General features: G+C 48.4%; 2 protein-coding genes across 4 annotated transcripts in view; one reads left to right on the top strand and one right to left on the bottom strand.

Moving 5' to 3' along the window:
• The window catches only part of DOCK1 (dedicator of cytokinesis 1), a 569,019-nt gene that overhangs the window by 294,070 nt on the left and 255,664 nt on the right, over positions 1–19,285 (bottom strand). The window lies entirely within an intron of this gene.
• Positions 1–19,285, top strand: part of INSYN2A (inhibitory synaptic factor 2A) — a 61,197-nt gene that overhangs the window by 11,307 nt on the left and 30,605 nt on the right. Inside the window, exon 2 of one of the 2 annotated variants that reach the window (XM_042238528.2) lies at positions 10,193–11,390. In XM_042238528.2, coding sequence (XP_042094462.1) covers positions 10,198–11,390 — 1,193 coding nt within the window. In that variant the 5' untranslated portion in view covers positions 10,193–10,197. Of the gene's footprint in view, positions 1–10,108; positions 11,391–19,285 lie in introns of those variants that run through there. The other variant, XM_004020264.6, reaches the window with a different exon arrangement.

The following is a 19,285-nucleotide window of genomic DNA, read 5'->3' as shown; positions in this document are numbered from 1 at the left end:
TAAAGCACTGTCAGCAGCTGTTTAGGAGCCCTCAGAATAAAAGGACTCAGAGACATCCAGCACTCTACGATGGCTGGGCTGGGATCTCTTGGCCGCCGGGCAGGCCACGTTCAGTCCTGCATTTAACACTGGGTGCCTTTGCTCCACACTCGGCTGGGGCGAGTGCGGTAGCTTTGTTACTGGGTTGAGCACAGACCATCAGGGTCGCAGGCCATTCGCCCTGTGTCAGCCCTCCTCCCAGCAGGGCACAGAGCCCTCCAGGCTGCCAGAGAGACTGCCGAGCTGCTCCTGCACAAGGAGGCAGACTTCTAAAGACATCAGAGCAGAGCGCGGTGGCTGCGGAGGGGGAAGCGAGGGTTCGTATTATTTATGAGGCTACATAACCTTATGTACAGAAAAGAGAGACGTTCACAATAGCTGTTGGTCAAGGAAAAAAGTTAAAGAACCGACTGACCCGGCAGAGTAAAATAAAATTAAAAAAAAAAAAAAAACCCATGGGGACTAATGAGAAGTCGAATTTATAAGAAATACAAAGTGAAAGCCATTTGGACACCAAAGGGTTTGACACACAGACATTTGTAATTTTTTTTTCACCTCCCACGCCTGAGGATATTTTGGGCACTAAATGCAGAAAGTGCACCCTACGTGCCCCTGCAGTTGCAACTATTAGCTGCTACGAGGAATATGCCCTCTGTTTCTACACCCCCAGTGACTGTACACTGTCTCCCCGACAAGCCTAAGTCTGGTCTACACTGACAGCATCTCTCTTCAGGGTGATGAGTTATTTCTGAGGTCCCTCTCATTGTTCACCAGCTGCAGTGGAAGGAAAGGGGTCTTAATTCATGTCCTTAATTCATGTCCTTGGTCCACTCAGATTAAATAATTCCTGCATCATTTTGTGTGATAGCACAGGTATCACAGAAAAGGAGAGAGAGTTCAGACCAGGCAACCATCCCACACGGCTGACAAAACGTGAGCCGTATATGGGAAGACCATACATGCTGACTCTGACTATGGCTTTTTGTTATGATTCTGACCTGGACAGTCATCTCTCTACTGATAAATAGAAGCTGGTTAAAAGAAATTTCTCCCTTTCTTTCATGGCTTGCTACCTCAGCAGTAGAACAAGACCTTGCCAAGTCTACAGTTTGACCAGGCCAAGGTACCAGGGGAGACACACTGCAATGAAAAACGCACGGGGGATCCGTTTTGATGGTAATGGATGGACACTCCCATGGCCGTGCCAGAGAGATGGATAGCATCTTTAACTCTAATTGATTTCAGTTGTGGTGAATGGTCACCTCCAAGCAGAAACCCTGCCCGGGTGTTCCAATGTGATCTGAGATTGAGCCGGTAGAAGAAGAAGGGAAAATACACTCTCTTGACAGTTATTTTTTAGGGAAATTACTGTTCTAATTTTAGCTTCAGATATATCATGAGTCAAAACATGTCATCTAGTAAAAATACAGATATGTATGTGGATGGATTCATCATAGTTCATCAGTAAGGTAAAACAAGCACAAGGCGCATTCCAGTGCGCACATGTTCTCAGAAGAGTGAGAGTGTCGTGAATAATCTAAGGAAGGGAAGCCGCCTCTGTTGCATCCTACTAATTCCAGCTCTGCGGTCAGGTCCCACACCATCATGATTGTTGCTTAATGACTGGGAGCCTTTGGGGAACACAGTAGGTGGGCTATTTTCTCCATTCATCTAAATGCACTCGAGAGCGATGCTCAAAACGAAAGCCCTCATTTCTACCATTTTCTGTAACTGTCATACTGAAGGGGGAGCAAAGAGGAACAGGGCAATCAGTTCCTTTTCTAGTCTGACAGATGACTTTGATGAGTGGCTGTTACCAGTTTTACTGAATTCTTCCTGGACATAGTTAATTAGCAAAGCTAACTGCTTCACATAAAGTTTCCTACGTTGATATAACATCTCAATTGGAGGAGGTATTTTTTTCCAGTTGATTTTCGCCACCATCATAGAAGGTTGCTAATCCATTTCTACAAATTTAGATTCCATCTGGACAGAGGATAAAGAAAGGTTAATGTCAGGATAAGCTGAACATAGAAAAACTAAGTAAACAGACCAAAAAATGAAGAGGAAAAGTCTGGTTCAATGAAGACAGCATCTTCCGGTCCTTCTAAAACCTCAACACAAAACCCAAACATCCACGTAGAAAATGGGTGCTTTACTTCCTCCACTCCCACTAATTAGAAACAGGCCAGTGAGAGTCAGTTTATGCTTTGTGGCTGAAGTAATAAAAGTTTTTCTGTAGGTAAAAATGAGGTTTGTTTTTTTTTTTCTTTTAAGTCAAGAACTTGCCTTAATTATTAGAAGGGGAAAGAAGCTCATGTATTTGAGGATCAATCATGATTTTGACATTGCTGAGAGTAAAAAATAACACAGAACCTCCTCATAACAACTGACGCTAAAGCTTGAAACTGCAATACATTGGTCACCTGATTCGACTCACTGGGAAAGACCCTGATGCTGGGAAAGATTAAAGGCAAAAGGAGAAGGAGGCAGCAGAGGATGAGATGGTTAGATAGCATCACTGACTTAGTGGACATGAATCTGAGCAACTCCAGCAGGTAGTGGAGGACAGAGGAGCCTGGAGTGCTGCGGTCCATGGGGTTGCGAAGAGCCAGACGCAACTCAGTGACTAAGCCACAGCGACACAGCAGCTGAAAAATGTCATTAAACGAGCAGAGAATGCTGCTCAACAGACGCACTGCACAAGACAGCAGATATTAAAGCTCTCATTTAAATACTTGCTATTGCCGAGGAAGAAATGTAGACTAGAAACGGTGAATACTGTCAGCAGTTGGAAGGACATAAAACTAACTTGGTCAAAGAGCGCAGGGGCTCCATTTCACTCTTTGCTCATTCTAGAAAACCTTTTAAAAACGTCTGCCCATTGTCATCAAGGGAAGTCCAGCTTCTTCATGCCAAAATCAAACTGTATTCAGAATTAGATCCATAAAATGGGTTTTCTGAAATCAGGGATATGCATGAGCTGGGTGTCTCCACTGAGCAGCTATTTCTTCTGTCCTGCTTCCCAATGGATGATCCTCAGGTCTTAATGACGGAGACCTTATGTCAATCATCCACCAACCCAGGGGATGGGGCACGGCTTGGGCATTTCTCACAAAGGGCCACAGCTTTGGGGACTGAGACAGGAGTGGCCCCCCTGCCTACAGCTCAGTCTCAGAGGGGTGTCAGCATTCTTTTCTTTTTTACCCCATTTCAGCCTTCATAGGCAATGACCTCTGAAGATGGGAACACGTGTCTGGAAAAATATCATTTCAGTGTATTAAACAAAATTAAACTGGATAATGAATCTCACTAAGACACAGTCCAAAGTCTATAGCAGCTAGCTTTGCCCTGAGGAGAGGACTTTTGCTTTGGAAGAATCAATCAGTGCGATAACGTAGGTCTTAACGTTAACTATCTCAGAAGGCGGATGCATTCATGAACAGGTGTGGGGGTCTCTGCCTCACTTCCCTTTCTGCCCAGGAAGCAGCGTGTTAAAACATGGGATATTCTTTTTCATCACTCCCCCGCTCCCAGTTCAGGCATTCCCTCTGCATATAGAATAAAATGCTGACCCAATTAATCCTGAATCCCGGCCAGCATCTTCAGCGCCAAGGTGTCTCAACAGCGGGAAAGCCACAAGGAAAACCAATAATATCATGCAGTCCCTTTCCAAACTCATCGAGTTGCTGGCCTTAGCTCTTCTGCCGTATCCACCGACTGAGGGGACCCTGGAGGTGTCCTGGCAAGGCCGGCCTACTCCTCGGCCCCCCCGTCAGTCGCCTGCATTATGCCATTGATATCACAGCTCGAGCCCAGACTGGAAAGCTCCGGGTCCCTGCAGACAGTAAGAACTGAGCTCACCCAGCGGAGATTCTCTCTCATCAGCTGCTGAAACCAACCAAGTTTGCCTCAGATGCTAGCTGTAGATTATAGGGCAGAACCGTTTGATTTCTAATTAAAACAGATGGCAAATTCCACCCAACCGTGAGTCTTCTCACATATTGATATATTTTCAACTAAACACTCGCTGGCTCTCCCGGCCGATCCACATACATACAGAGAGATGCGTGTAGATGTCTACACCTTGGCAGACATGAGGCAGGTGGTAGATGCACCCCAACCCCAGGTGAAGCAATTACAGATTCATTCCCTACGGACTGAAACTCCAAGAAGAGAATGCCATGCCAAGCCGCTTCAGTCAAGTCTGACTCTTTGTGACCCCATGGACTGTAGACTGCCAGGCTCCTCTGTCCATGGGATTCTCCAGGCAAGAATACTGGAGTGGGTTGCCATTTCCTCCCCCAGGGGTTCTTCCCAATGCAAGGATCGAACCTGAGTCTCCCACACTGCAGGCAGATTCTTTACCATCTAAGCCACCAGGGAACCAAGGAGAGATTAGCAGGAAAATTAAGAGAGGAGGAGAAAAGCAGGACAATTAACCTCCAGACGACATATTTCTCATTCCCGAAGTCAGGAGACCTCCCCAACCACATGTGTGCAGAAAGGCTCCTTGGAAGTCAATGGGGAGTGATGCTAAGGGATGCTCTACCCAGAGGCCTTTGCAGTAGAATCCATCTTGGCTAAGAAATGCATGCTCACACATGGGAAGATCCTGAGATATACCTCATGTGGACTGTGAACCAGGCAAATCAGAATGACTGGCCAAGAGAAACCCAGAAGAAATGCCCCATAATAGTAATTCAAACTGCCATGAGGGTGCGACTCAGCAATTCAGGGACTTTCTTTCTGAGCGAGTCTATCTATACATACTGCATTCTTTTTCCTCTTAACAAATACTTTACCTGCTTCACTCCTTCCCAGCTCTGTGGGAATTCTTTTCCGCAAAGCCAAAGGACCAGGGCCCTTACCACTGACCGCTGGTCTAGTGGTTAGGATCTGGCCTAAATCTCTGCCTGGGAGCCCAAGTCAGGGCAGGCCGAGCCCACCCGAGATCAGATACACATACACACACATGAATACCATCAGGATTTTGAAATTCATTTTCTTTCTTTATCCAAGGCTTCTTCAAAACAATAAAAGATGACCTTTGGGAGACTGCTTGTACCCAAATCTAATCATTTCTGGGTTTTCCTTATTCGATCCAAGTGTTTCTAGTTTGCAGAGGCCTGATCCCCTCATGCTGCCTAAGGTGTGGACCGAGTTTGCTCTTTTCTTTTTTTTAACTGGCAAACAACATAAGGACACTGCAGGTCCTGCACCCAAACCAGAAGAAAGAAGGGGAAAAACAAACCTCCCCAAATGCACCATCTCAGTGCCACGGCGACAACCAATTTTGGTTACTTTCTTCCAGTACAATTTGGTAGATGGCTTTCTTTCACTTGACATTATTTCACAAGTGTTTTCCTCCAATACTAAATAATCTTTATAATTATCATTTTAATGGCCGCACTGAGTGAATGTATACCATAATTTACTTAACCATTTACCTATTGTTAGGCATTTAGTTGCTTCCATCTTTCACTCCTTTAAGCTGGAATGAACATTTTTATATAAGCTATTAATTTAAAGCGGCAGGCAGAGATGACTCTCCATCACTAATCTAAAAATACAGGGTTTATATATTTACAACTCACATTTGATTATGAAATTTAATTTGAGGGTAATTAAGACATTTATATTCCAAGCAGCTCCTCGACATCGCGCACTCCCCGAGCCAGCCAGGCACAGCCATGACTTGCCGTTTTTACCTCAAGACAGCACAGTCTAGTGAATTCTAAAACACAGTTTTCTTACGAAAAATAAACTTTCCGAACTCCTTCAGCTTTAAAGCCAGTAGTTTAACTCTGACAATCCATGGTTCTCCGAGACGACCTGGATGAGGCAAGCCACTGTTGAAAACGGCATTTTGGCATCACGATCAATCCAGAACTCAAGGCAGCCCTGGCTGAGTCTGCTGCAGGACTGCCTATGCTGCTGGGGCCTACGTGGTGGTGCCCCAAGCAACCTGTACCCAGATCCTTTGTGGCAGACAGGCCAAGGAAAAGGCCTGCCCTGAGTTCCAGCTGTCTGATGCTTCCTGTGGTTTCCCATGGGTCATTTCGGGTTACAGATTTCCCCAGGCAGGGAACTTACAGGGATGTACTGGCAGTGTGATTCTGAGCAAGATCCAGAGAAAAAAAAAAAATCAAGTGCCTCAGTTTCTCTATTTCCAGCTTGAGGATAACAACAGTGCCATTGTTGTGAGGATGTCGTGAGATCAGGGAGAAAATCAAAGTGAACTGCATGGGGCAGGGCGGGCCTTGGTTTAGGGCCCAGACACCGGGGACGTACGGACTGAATGTTGAGGCTACACTGTAAGGCGTACATGACAGATGCATGACGGAACAATGAAAAATAAGCATGCCAGGAAGTCCCACTCGTCTCCTGGACTCTCATCTAGAGAACAACCAGTTTTCTTGCATGACACAATCGTTCTCTTTTTCTTTAAATTTTATCGAAATATAGTTGATTTAGAATGCTGTGTTAATTTCAGTTGTACAACAAAGTGACTCAGTTATACATTTGTATTTTTTCATATGATTTTTCAGTTCAGTTCACTCACTCAGTAGTGTCCGACTCTTTGCGACTCCATGGACTGCAGCACAACAGGCCTCTCTGTCCATCACCAACTCCTGGAGTTTACCCAGACTCATGTCCATCGAGTTGGTGAGGTCCTCCAAGCATCTCATCCTTTGTCGTCCCCTTCTCCTCCTGCCCTCAATCTTTCCTAGCATCAGGGTCTTTTCTAATGAGTCAGCTCGTTGCATGAGGTGGCCAAAGTATTGGAGTTTCAGCTTCAACATCAGCTTTCCAATGAACACCCAGGACTGATCTCCTTTAGAATGGACTGGTTGGATCTCCTTGCAGTCCAAGGGACTCTCAAGAGTCTTCTCTAACACCACAGTTCAAAAGCATCAATTCTTCGGCACTCAGCTTTCTTCACAGTCCAAGTCTCACATCCATACATGGCTACTGGAAAACCCATAGCCTTGACTATGTTTTTTAATTATGCTTTATCACAGGATAGTGAAGATACTGGGCTTCCTAGGTGGCACAGTGGTGAAGAATCTGCCTGCCAATGCAGGAGCACAAGAGATGCATTTGATCCCTAGGTTGGGAAGATCCCCAGGAGTAGGAAATGGCAACTCACTCCGGTATTCTTACCTGGAAAGTTCCACGGACAGAGGAGCCTGGTGGGCTGCAGTCCATGGGTCACAAAGAGTGGGACACGCCTGAGTGACTGAGCACACTCACTGTGCCACACAGTGTGACCTTGCTGTTTATCCATCCTATCATGATAGTTGCCTCTATTATTCCCAAACAGGAAACTTCCTTTGTAGAGCTTTAGAAAACACCATCAATAGAACTTATAAACTCATCTGAAGGCAAAATAAGTCACCTACAAAACTCGTTGGTATCTTTACTACTAGCAAGATTAGGAGAACTCTCTTAATATTACCTAAAAGAAAAAAAAGAAAGAAAGAAAAACCAGCAACAAACTAAACTGATGAAAAAAATCTTATTTATCCCTGTCATTTATACTAATAAGGAAATTATTTTCATATATTTTGCAACTCCCTGTAAAACAGAAAGGAGCTTAAGAATTTATTATTATTTTGCCACTGGCAATTAATTCTTCTGATTTGTTTTATTAGTTTGATGGTTGGGTCCAAGACCAGAATATCTTTCCAAACCAGCAGACTGATGTAAAAAAATTATTTCAGTGCAGTTCTTGGCAAATCGTGATGATGAATAGCATGGTAGGACAAACTTATTCAGACACACATTTTTCAGTCGTGGCAGGGAAAAGGCTGAAAAATTACTAGTAAATTGCTTTTTGTAAAAATGCTCTCTCTTTCAAATATTCCCTAGTATGAAGGTCTTCTCCAGGATGATGGTACAATACATTCTGACACACCTGGACAACTGAGGCTTTAGATAACAAATCCAAGCTAAGAGTGAGGGTTAAGGCTTCACTTCCATATTATCCCCACTGCCCGCATCCTCTCCCTCACACAAGGCCCCTTGTGTGTATCTTTTTAACCTTATGGAATAAAGGTCTGATTCAGTGGTTCTTGAGAGGAGTCAGTTAGGCACGCCCAGGGCTACTCGTCTGGAGACCATTCTGGCTATCACTTTAGAGTAGGCGTGCTGCTAATATTGAGAGAAGCCAAGATGCTGACGCATATTTTACACGGCACAGGAGACCCCCCGACAAAGCCTCACCTGGCCCATAACACCGAGAATGCCAGGGCTGGGAAACCTGATGTGACTAGAACCAAGCTCTGCAGGGATTCCTTCTGATGTCCTCTAACATGATTACTGGCTCACTGTTCAAGGCATAATTGATGAAGTACTTGCATTTTTTCTCTAAGCCTTTCATTCAGTAACACTAGTGAAGTTTTGGACCACACCAGTGCCATGCTGGCCTGCAATGTCAACTTAACGGAGTCCCAGACTCTGAGTCGCGGGCGGGGGGAGGCTGATCTTTAACTCCCTCTTGGCCGAGGGCTCCGGGCTCCTCCCTGAAACACCAGCCCTGCTGTCCTACAGTTGTGACTCAGGGACGTAGGGAAGTGGCCTCTCTGTTCACTGGACTCCTGAGGTATGAGAAACAACACGGACTCAAGGGGGCAAGTAGACCAGGATCCTGCCTACGTGTCTTGCTTGCTGGGTGACTATAAACAAGTGGCCTAACCTCTCTGAACTAGTTTCCTCCTTGCAACAGGATGAGTGGCACTGAAGGTATTAGGCATGGCTCTCCTCTACCAGCAAGGCACGTGAAGACTGCACACCCCTGACTCCCAGAGTGGCAGTCACGTGATCACAGGGCCTATGGCATTTCACAGGAAGTGCCGTGGGAGGGTCCGTGAGGGTCCCTGGGTGGTGGGTGGGACGTGGCAGCCTGAGCCTGTCCTTGCATTGCTCTCACCGGCTCCTGTCAATAACCCTCCCTCTCTGGGCACCTCGCTTGGACACCAGGGCCCTCCACACCCCAGATTCCTCCCATCTGCTTTCTTCTTGAACACAGGGAGGGGAAAGAAGCAAACGCTAACTCACAAATGGCATACTTAACTATATTTTCTTGCTTTCACTTCAGCCCGCAAGAAAGTCCTTCCATGTGTGATAAACAGCTGTGAATCTGCCTAATAAAGTGAAGGCATTTTACCCACTGGTATTCCCCCAGAGCAATCACTGGCCACCTGCATCTTTTTAGTTGCATTTAATAATTCAGCCCAAGATGAATCTGCATGATTAACATAAAGCCTTGTGATTTTATTTTCTTTCAGAATTTAAATCCTGAAACAACCACCATTGTGTTCATTTGCAGAGGTTGTGATCAAAACACAAAACTTGATTCTAGAAAGAATAATTTCTTTTTTTTTTAAAGTATTTTCAAATACCCCTCTCCACAGAATCGAAGAAAAGAGTTGCTAACACAGACTTTGTAGAAACCAGGAAACCCATGCCCTCGCTATGGCTGATGTTAACCCATGAGAAGCAAGCCATACTGCCGAGACTGTTCCCTTTGCAGTTTTCCCATAAACCAGCCCGGCCCCCTATCACATAGCATCCAGAATGGCTGACATAAATAGATGCAGTTCAGTTCCTCATCGGAGGACTCTCCACATTTATCTGATCAGGAGCTAGAATCTCCAAGACATCTTTAAGAGAAAATGGCAATCCTCTTGGATTCCAATAATAGATTAATCGGTAGCCCTCAAAAGAGTAGTAAAAGCCTAAACCAAGTAAGTTGCATTTTGAAAACCATCTGCCTGTGAAGTGGAGATGTGCGTGCAAGACAGCAATCTGCAAAAACAAAAGGCAGAGGAGGCCGGGTCACTGGGCTTCTTGATGAATGTAGTAAAACAGGTTTGTCTAATGGGGAAACATGCCTTACTATCAAAGGAAAAACGAGTGTATCCCACATGGAGAGGGAGGCAAGCTTTAATATCTGAGAAGCATTTCAAACTGTGCCTGCCAGGGATTCTCTGCCTGTCTGATTTTCCTTAACATAAAGGCCGACCTCACCTGTTTAAAAATAATTAGGGAGCAGGCATCCGTCATTCTGGCCCAAAGCCTGCGCTGCCTGTGGTTTCCTGTGGGTTTCTGTTTCACTGACAAGGTCTGTTGTTGTATCCGCCTGCAGGAACCATGGTCAGTAAGGAACCCAGCAAATGCGTACTCACGACCTCCGCGAGTGAAGTGGAGCCTGCCGCCTGTCTGGCCCTGGAGATGAAATATGCCCTGGATCCCAACCGGCAGATTAAGAAGCGAAATAAAGCCCTGCAGGTGCGCTTTAAGGACATCTGCGAGGCGCAAAACGAGCAGAGGGACACTCAGCTCGCCTCGGGCCTGCAGGGTGACAAGCGGGAGGCCAGGCCCGCGTCCTGCCGGGCTGCCTACCGCAAGTACATGACCGTGCCGGCCCGGCGGTCCATCCCCAACGTCACCAAGAGCACGGGTGTACAGACCTCACCCGACCTCAAGAAGTGTTACCAGACTTTCCCTCTGGACCGCAAAAAGGGGACTCTCAAAAGCATCCCAGGCACCGAGGCCTTTAAAAGTCAGAACAACGGGTTGGTAATTGACGCGAAAGAGAAGAGCCAGGAAGGGCCGAGCGAGGAGGCCCAGCCGTGGGGCGCGGGCCCGGTGCAGAAGACCACCGCCTTGGTTTTCCACTCCGACGAACACGTGAATGCGCTGGGGCCGCCCACCGGGGTCAACTGCACTGAGCCGTGTAAAACCCCCGACCGGCACAGCTACCGCGATGCTCCGGTGCAGAACTCCACTCGGTCGTCCTCCCAGGAGCTGGAGTATCAGCTGCCCGGGAAAGCCAGGCAGGGCAGGGCGACCCCGGACACCGAGGAGCCGGCTCCATCGGCCCACCGGAGGGTGTTTAAGACCGAAGTGGCCACCGTGTACGCACCCGCCCCAGGCGCCAGGGCCCCCGCGCCGGCCTTGTCGAACTCCGCCCCCTCCAGCGAGTGGTCCCTCTGCCCCGCGGCCGACCTGGAGCGGAGAACAGCCGCGCAGGCCAGCGGGCTCCAGGCCCTGCCGGGCGCCGCCCCGGCCTGCTCGCCCCCGACGCAGTGCCTGTCCCCGGAATGTAGCGAAGAAGACGCCTCCCTGCAGACTCAGGCCCCCTCGGGGCAGGAGCGCCAGCCTTGTCCCCGGGCGCTCGCTGCAGATGAAGAATGCCAACAAATCGTGCCTCACACGGAAGTGGTCGACCTGAAAGCACAGCTTCAGATGATGGAGAACTTGATCAGTTCAAGCCAGGAAACCATCAAAGTGCTCTTGGGGGTCATTCAGGAGCTGGAGAAAGGAGAAGCCCACCGGGAAGGGTATGTATGTTCCCACCGGTCTTACAACGCCCACTGCAAGCTCGCCACCCTCTGGGGGGTGGGGGTGGGGCCCACTGCCAGCCCCCAAAGCCCAGATCCCTAAATAAGACCAGAGCCAGCATTTCTGAGAACAGATTCAGGTCTGAGGACAGGTGGGAGGGGGCAATTTCAAAGGGACCCCAGGTTATTCTGTGATCCTAAAACTCATTCATCCTCACCTGCAAGGTTGACTTGTTGGCTAGCATTCATGGGCCTGGTCTGGACTTGAGTACATTTTGAATGAATGGATGGATCGTCCCTTTTTAGCTCTGGGGACTAAAGGTTTATGATACTGATGAAGTACAATAGGTATGCCAGTCCAGAATATCTACTCTAACTAAGAAGTGACTTGCCTCTTTTAGTAATGGAAAAGAAATTCGGATGGCATTTTGAAAAGTAAATGCTGCCTCGCTTATGCTAAATAATTGGAATAACACTGATATTCAGGACTATACCAGGTTTTATATTTTATACAACAGACAATATGGTTCCCCCCCGCCCCCATCTTACTTGGAGCTTACAGAAGCGATGTCCATTCATAGACAGATGCTATCTGTATATGATTAGGAGAGAGACGCCTTTCTCCACGAGATGCCCTGTGTATCCAGATGGGCAGGAGAGAGAATGTTAACAGCCAGGACTGTCTGCCGCTGATAACAGATTGCTGAACTTTGTTTCCCATCTTTTGAACTTGAAATTGTGCAGCAGCGAATTTAACAACAAATGACCTAAAGATAGGACGTTAGTCTTGAGCCTCTTAGCTAGGAAGGCCAGGCCGTGTGCTAGGCTGATGGGAAACAGCCAGCACTGCTCTGCTCCTGTGCTTCTTGAAATAACGTTGTGGTTCATTGGCTTTGTCAAGATGGCCGATCAGCTCTTTCCCATTCCCCTGTGATGCTGTCTGGATTCTTCCAGCCTGTGTTTTGGAGGTGGCAACTGAGACGGTGCCCTCTGGCCTCATGTGATTAGCGGCCTTCACCCTGTGGGCCCCAGTCCCTGGTTAAGTGAGCTGGCAGCCAGGCCAGAACGATGCTAAGCCCAGAAATGCACTGTCAGGACAGCAAGCCACCTGGTGCACAGGATGGCCGTGACTGAGGTACATCGTGTTTGCATCTTGCAAACTAAGGGGAGGGAACAACCTCTATGTTCCAAGGTAGCAGAGGAGGCTTAAGGCCTGGCCCCAGAGCCAAGCTGCCTGATGTAGATAGCGCCCTTGGTGTCTGACTTCATGCAGGTGGTCGACCTACAAAAGGAGTTGACGGTCAGTAATCTACCAGCCCCCACCACCCCCTGCCTGGCACGTCCTATGACCTAGCATTGTTTGCAGCTGACAGTATGAAGCAAAATGAGTTGCTAGCCAATTGTAAACTAATCTAACAGGAGATTAGTAGCAACCTACCATGACAGAAGGCTTTCAAAAGTCTTTGTTGAATTTTGGGTTTACATCTCCATTTTCATCCCATTTCAATCATTTGGACTTGAATAAATACGCAGCCAAAAGCAACACAGTGGGTCTATAAGGGATTTGTTGATCAGCAGAGCACATTCCCATAGAAACATTAAAAGCCCAGACAGGACCGATCACAGTCCTCGATACAGCTGCTAGTGATTTAAACCAGACAGCAAAACAGAAAGACACCAGCATCACCAAACGGGAAATAAAATTCAGCAAATGGTGTAAAACCAAATGTGTATCTAAATAGCATGCTTCTCACGGGTGTACATGCCAAAATACAGCCCTGCACGGGTTGATCATCCACAAACACCTGTGCAAGGACAACTGTGTTCTAGATCGAGGCTCCTTCTATTAGAACAAGGGCGGAGAGTTGCTTGAAATCTGAGTTTTCTGAGGCTACATCAGTCTACCAAGTGGTGTTGAGTTTATTAAGACATGTCTAGATGGGAATTCTGGCTCTGAGGACTTGGGGCAAGGGCTTCGCCTCTGTGTCCCTCTTCTTCACCTGTCCTTGGAGCTCATCGCCTGTCCTGCAGATGGGAAGGGGAGCAGGTCAAGGGGTGCACGGAACCCAGGGCCAGGGGCCTCTGCATGGGTTCGCTTCTCATGGAGGCACGAGGGCTGCCTTGCTGGTTAGCAGGGTTGGGTTCTGAAAGCTGAGAAGGGAGCTACAGTCCACGTTTCTCCGATGCCTATGCGCTCACTGTGATGAGCGCTCCTCTACACGCTCCACACACAGGCCGGCCCCCAGCCAGGTAACTGCAAGCCCCGGGCTGCTCGGTGCCACACAGGTGCCACGGGTGGCTACTGAAATTCACCCTCAAATTAATTACAGTCGAAAATGCTTTAGTCACATCAGCAACCTCACAGGTGCCCAAGAGCCACAGGTGGTAACCGACTCCTACACGAGACAGGATATTTTCATCATCATGAAAAGGCCTTGGCCCCAGTATCCCCAAAACAAGGTCCAGTGCCCAGCTCCTAACCTTTTGAGGAGTGGGCACCTTAGATCCAAAGGATGATCTGACTTAGAAACTAACCTCTAGTTCAGCTGTTTGCACGGATCAAGTTACTGGTAGAAAGGCAGGACCGTATCGGGGTGAACTCCCACCTCCGTTCCTAATGCAGTAAGTCCCTACATAGGAAACCTACACGCTGCAAGCTTTCAGAGAAGTGAAGGTGCCCCTGTATGCCAGCTGTGGTTCTGTACTACTGGATAAGGTACTGTACTATAAGATTAATGTTTTATATTTTGTGTTTGCTTTTTATGTCTTATTTGTTGGGAAAGAATGATAAACCCATTACACTCCAGTACTCTATAGCTGATTGTGTTAGTTGGGTACCTAGGCTAACTTTGTTGTACTTACGAACAAACTGGACTTATGAACATGCTCTCAGAACAGACCTGATTCACATGTAGGGGACTTACTCTAATCTTCATTTCCACCTCCCTCTCGAGCTCTCTGGACAACGGTGAAACAAGTGGTTTCACATTCCAAGGCCCATGTTGAAGGTGACCCCTCTAGTTCAATGCCCAGGGTCATTCATTCGCCCAAAATTTGAATTTCCGCCACTGTTTTCCATGTCAGAATATTGTAGGAGACAGCAGCCTCGAAGGCGGGCACACGAGAGCCACACTCCTTCTCCATCTCCTCAGGGGTCTGGGTGCAGGACAGAGGTGCTAGGGGATACTGATACATTTTCAACCACTGACTCTTGGGGGGTGGGGGAGTAAACTGCATTTGCTGATTTCCACGGTGTGAATGCTATGGTGGCCAGAATCAACCAGGTCACAAAATTCTGAAAATTTAACCTTCTGTTGCCCTGAGCCCTAGACCAATTCTCCAAAGGGTGTGCTCTGGACAGTCGCTTTAAAGGCGGAATTCACAGGACTCATTTTATGTACTCAGTCTGAGCTGGAGAATAGGCATTTTGGTAGAATGAGGAATTCACGGGACTTACTTTATACACTCAATCTAAGCCAAGAAATGGCATCTTACCGTCATATCTCATGACGGAAAACAGGAAAACTTACTCTACTTTGTGCAGATGATTACGTACTCATTATGCAACCTGACAAGGAGTCCTAGGACCAAGTTAAAATACCGGGAAACACTCCAAGTCACCACCTGTAGAGGATGATCAGAATCCGGGTTCAGTCCACTACACCCCCCCTCCCCCCAAATCAATGAGAAAGGACCTGCTCTGAATAAAGCTGTATCTACAGTTGGAGGAGTCTCAGTGAGGGCAGGAATGCTGCGCGCACTGCCAAGCTCACTGCTTTAACACCAAGTGACACATTTTGCCCCCAAGTTTCCACTATATCATAGGCTTGACCCAGGCCCAGCGAGGCCTCAGGCTTGCTCTTGTGGGTGAAGTTAGGACCCAGCGAAGGAAGACAGCGTATCTGAACTTGGCTTAGTGTGGCTGTGTGCAAATTATACTGAATGTCTAACTTGGATAGAACTTCTTTGCACTGTTGAGCTTGTTTATGCAAACTCACTATAGAGTTTAAACTGCATTACCAAGTTTGCCAGGCAAGCCGTTTATAACAGTTCTTCCTCTGTGCATAGAAATTTCTGTATCATGAACCAAGACCATTTTCAGTAGCTTCCAAATTACTTTTCAGAAGGGACTCTTTCATGACTCGTTTGATTATACAGATTTCTGAAAGGCCTCAGCAGAGAAAGTTTTCAATGTAGGCAAGTTAATCTCAGTGAGCTTCAATTCCATCTTCTATTAAACAGGGATGCTGGAAGCTTAAAGATGCTGTCCACAAAGGTCTCAGCAATAACCAACACACAGAGGTCACTAAGAAAGGGATCTATCCTAAGACACGCATTTCCGTGGGATGCATTCTGTAAGTGGGTAGATGTGCAAAAATTGTTTGAAACCCTGCCTTTTTAGCCCCTTGTAGAACGTCTGGGCAATTCACTAAAACGGCCCCCTTTATGCAGTGCAGGCAGCCTTTGATCCCTCTATTTGCGTGAATGCCAAGAATGATCCTGCTTATTTCAAAGCTCTCAGCATTATTCTTGTCTCTTCCTGGGAAGTTCAGGGTCACACAGACGATTTAAATGAGCCACAGATGTAGTCGCTGGAAGCTGAGAAGCAGGCAGAGGGGACGCTGAGTTCAAACACCAGCAGATTCTTGTAACAGTCCTAATTCCCCAGGGCAGCTCCAGGCAGCTGGGCAGGTGACCCCGGACCCAGGACTGTGGGGCCTTTGCCCTTGGCTCAGGTGCTGCACCCTCCCCAGGCACCTGGGCAGAGATGGCTGCTCACTGCTAACACGCTGGCACCCCACACACTTCATGTCTTGAGGGACTCATTGGCTGGTGACAACCTCATGGCATTCTGGTCTTTGGAGAAGACCTGCAAACAAGATGGGAACCTTGATCCCAGCCAACCAGCAAGAAGGAAGGATCTGCTGTTGCCCAGAGTGTAACAGGCCCTTTCGTTGGTCGGGTCTCTCCTAGCATCCTGGTGGTTCAGTGGCAAAGAATCCACCTGCAGGACAGGAGATCCAGGTTCGATCCCTGGGTGGGAAAGGTCCCCTGGAGGAGGGCATGACAACCCACTCCAGCATTCTTACCTGGAGAATCCCATGGACAGAGGAGCCTGGTGGGCTACAGTCCATAGGGTTGCAAAGAGTCAGACACAACTGAATGAGCATTCCAGCATCAGCCAGGCATCACCTGCCGGCTTACGTGTGTGTGGAAGAGGGAGGAACAGCCGAACCAGGTCACACGGGCCCCTGAGATGAGACCAACGGGCAGACAGGAAACCCTGAAGCTCCAGGGGCTCTGTACTGACTCAGAGCAAATGTGGGGCCATCGTGTAAGAGGAGGAAATCTTAAATAAACAGGAAGCCCCAGGAGCCTGGTAGCCTGCATTGGTGGTGGTTTAGTTGCTCATCTGTGTCTGACTATTGCAACTCCACGGACTGGAGCCCGCCAGGCTCCTCTGTCCACGGGATTCTCCAGGCCACAATACTGGAGTGGGTTTCCACTTCCTTTTCCAGGGGATCTTCACAACCCAGGGATTGAACCTGGGTCTCCTGCTTTGGCAGGCAGATTCTTCATGGACTGAGGCACTCACCAGGGAAGCTGCAGCAAGGGTTCTAAATCCAGTGCTTCAGTCTCCCCCCGCTGGGAAGGGGGCGGGGGAGGGGGGGTTTCTCCACGGCAGGGGTCCAGGGCACGCAGCGATAGGAAAACACGAGCCAAGGGAATCGCCCTGAGATCAGGGGCCTTTGAGAACACAGCTCTCGGGTTTGCAGGCATAAGAGACAGGAATAAAGATCTGAGGGACGGTAGACCCGGTGTGGAACTCTGCAGTCACGTTTGTTGAACTTTGTTTTTCGTTTTAATCACTGAAAAGGTAGCACAGAATGGGTGCGGGTGCGTGCGTGATGTGTGCATGTAGAGATCAGGCCCTGAGCCTACAGGATCTGTGCTTTTTAAGAGATTTCAGGGTCAGTTTCCAATGTAACAGACATCAGCAAAATTCTTCTGCAAAGGGGCAGATAGTATCTATTCAGGCTTTGAGGGCCATGTGGCCTCTGTTCAAATGATTCAGATCTACCACAACATCATGAGCATAGCCAGACACGGTACATACATGAACGAATACAGCCGTGGTTGCATGAAACGTCACAAAAGCAGGCGCAAGCTGGACGTGGGGCATGGGCCAGTTTGCCAGCTCCTGCGACATGGTCTTGTGTATGTAGGGACCACAGTTCCTCAGCTAGAAACCAGGTTACCATAACGGGCGCAGGGCAAACTCAGAGGTGAGTGTCCTACAGACGGTGTACCATTCATTCACAGGTTCAGAAGGCTTCTGTTAATAGCAAGAGTCCCCAAGTGTTGTTACTGTGCCAGCCGGGGGCCAGGGGTGCGGGCAGGTACACATCAAAGAACGCAGGCCCTCCTCTGAAGAGTCCACAGGTCACTGACACTCGTCTGTACTAGCCTACACTTAACTGTTCACCAGCCCATAAAACCGTCAGGATTCTGCTGGGGAACTCTGTGTGTGTGAGTGCACACGTGTGTCTTATGGACATACCTGTCATTTCTATGTATATACATACAAGACATAAAAAAGGCCTCCCTCTCCCACCAGCAGCAATAAGAGGTCATCTCAACACCCAGTCATATGATGTGAACTGCTTTCACCTAGATATCCATGCTAGATGGAGGGAAATTACATCCTGGCTTAACCTGTGTCCTTCTATTGACAAATCCCTCAGCATCAGGCAGTCTTCAGAGAGCCCTGCTGGGGGATGAGAAATCTCTCCGAATTTCCTCTCATTATCCATGCCCAAACAGAATAAATACTGCATCACAATTACACAGGAAGCATAAGGGGGCAATTTAATTTCAGTCACAGCACAGAAAGAACCCACAGGAAAACCCAGCATCACCGCCGCAGCTAGGGAGCTGCCGGGGGTCACCGAGGTCCTGGTGGGAGGCATGGGGGCCCCCATCTCAGAGCACAGGGGAAGTTGAGCACCTTAGGTGACCCTGTCTCAGGTTGGCTGTGCACCCTTCTAGGAGGAGACTGGGCTGCCTTTGCCCAGATGCACCCACGTAGCTGAGATGGAGGTCTTCCACCTGGTTAGCTGGAATGGCCACGGTTTCCAACAGGGGTGGGGGCAGGTGCCTTTGCGGTCCTGCCGAGGATCCTGGCAGACAGATGTCTCTGGACTGTCGAGAACTGTCCGGGCAGTGCGTCACAGAACAGAGTGCTGTGAGCTGCAGAGTGAGGCGGTGCTCAGCTCCGAGCTCAGAAGCAGAAAGGTCCTCCCCCAGCCGCCGTACTCCCATCCCTCCCTGCTTCAACGGGCTGGGCATGTCAGAGTTTCATTTGCTAATGTTCTTGATACATCAGTTTTGGTGCCTCTGCCCATTTCTTGCAACCCCCAACATTTTAAAACACACCATCCAGCAGACAGAGGTTCCCTCCTCCTGTGTTTTTGGCCAAGGTTACGCAGCCAGCCAGTCCTAAGCTGGAGACTTTGCACCCGTCCTCCCTGTGGTACCTGTGCTCTGGGATGGTTATTACTCTCTCCAGCCTCAGCTTCTGACTCTGAAAGAAGGCTAAGAACACCAGCCTCCTGAGCTTGCTGGAGACATTAAGTACCATACGGAGGACCAGGCCCTGAGCCCAGGGCTGTGTGTGCAAAGCCACGTCCTTCCAAGTTGTTCTGTTGCTGAGACACAGCCTTCCAGGTGCGAAAACGCAGGCGAGTGATCCAAGGGTGCAGGCGGGACACTTTCGAGAGATTCTTGCTTTCCTCTACGGGTGGGTTTCTTTCCAAGGATTAGTGGCAGGGCTGAGGATTACAGAAGGAAGAGATCAGGCTTTGTACTTGCTTTCAGAGAACTGTGCAGGCCAG

This window comes from Ovis aries, chromosome 22 (assembly GCF_016772045.2).
Source record: "Ovis aries strain OAR_USU_Benz2616 breed Rambouillet chromosome 22, ARS-UI_Ramb_v3.0, whole genome shotgun sequence".
NCBI classification, from domain to species: Eukaryota; Metazoa; Chordata; class Mammalia; order Artiodactyla; family Bovidae; genus Ovis; species Ovis aries.
This window is presented reverse-complemented; position numbering and strand designations above follow the sequence as displayed.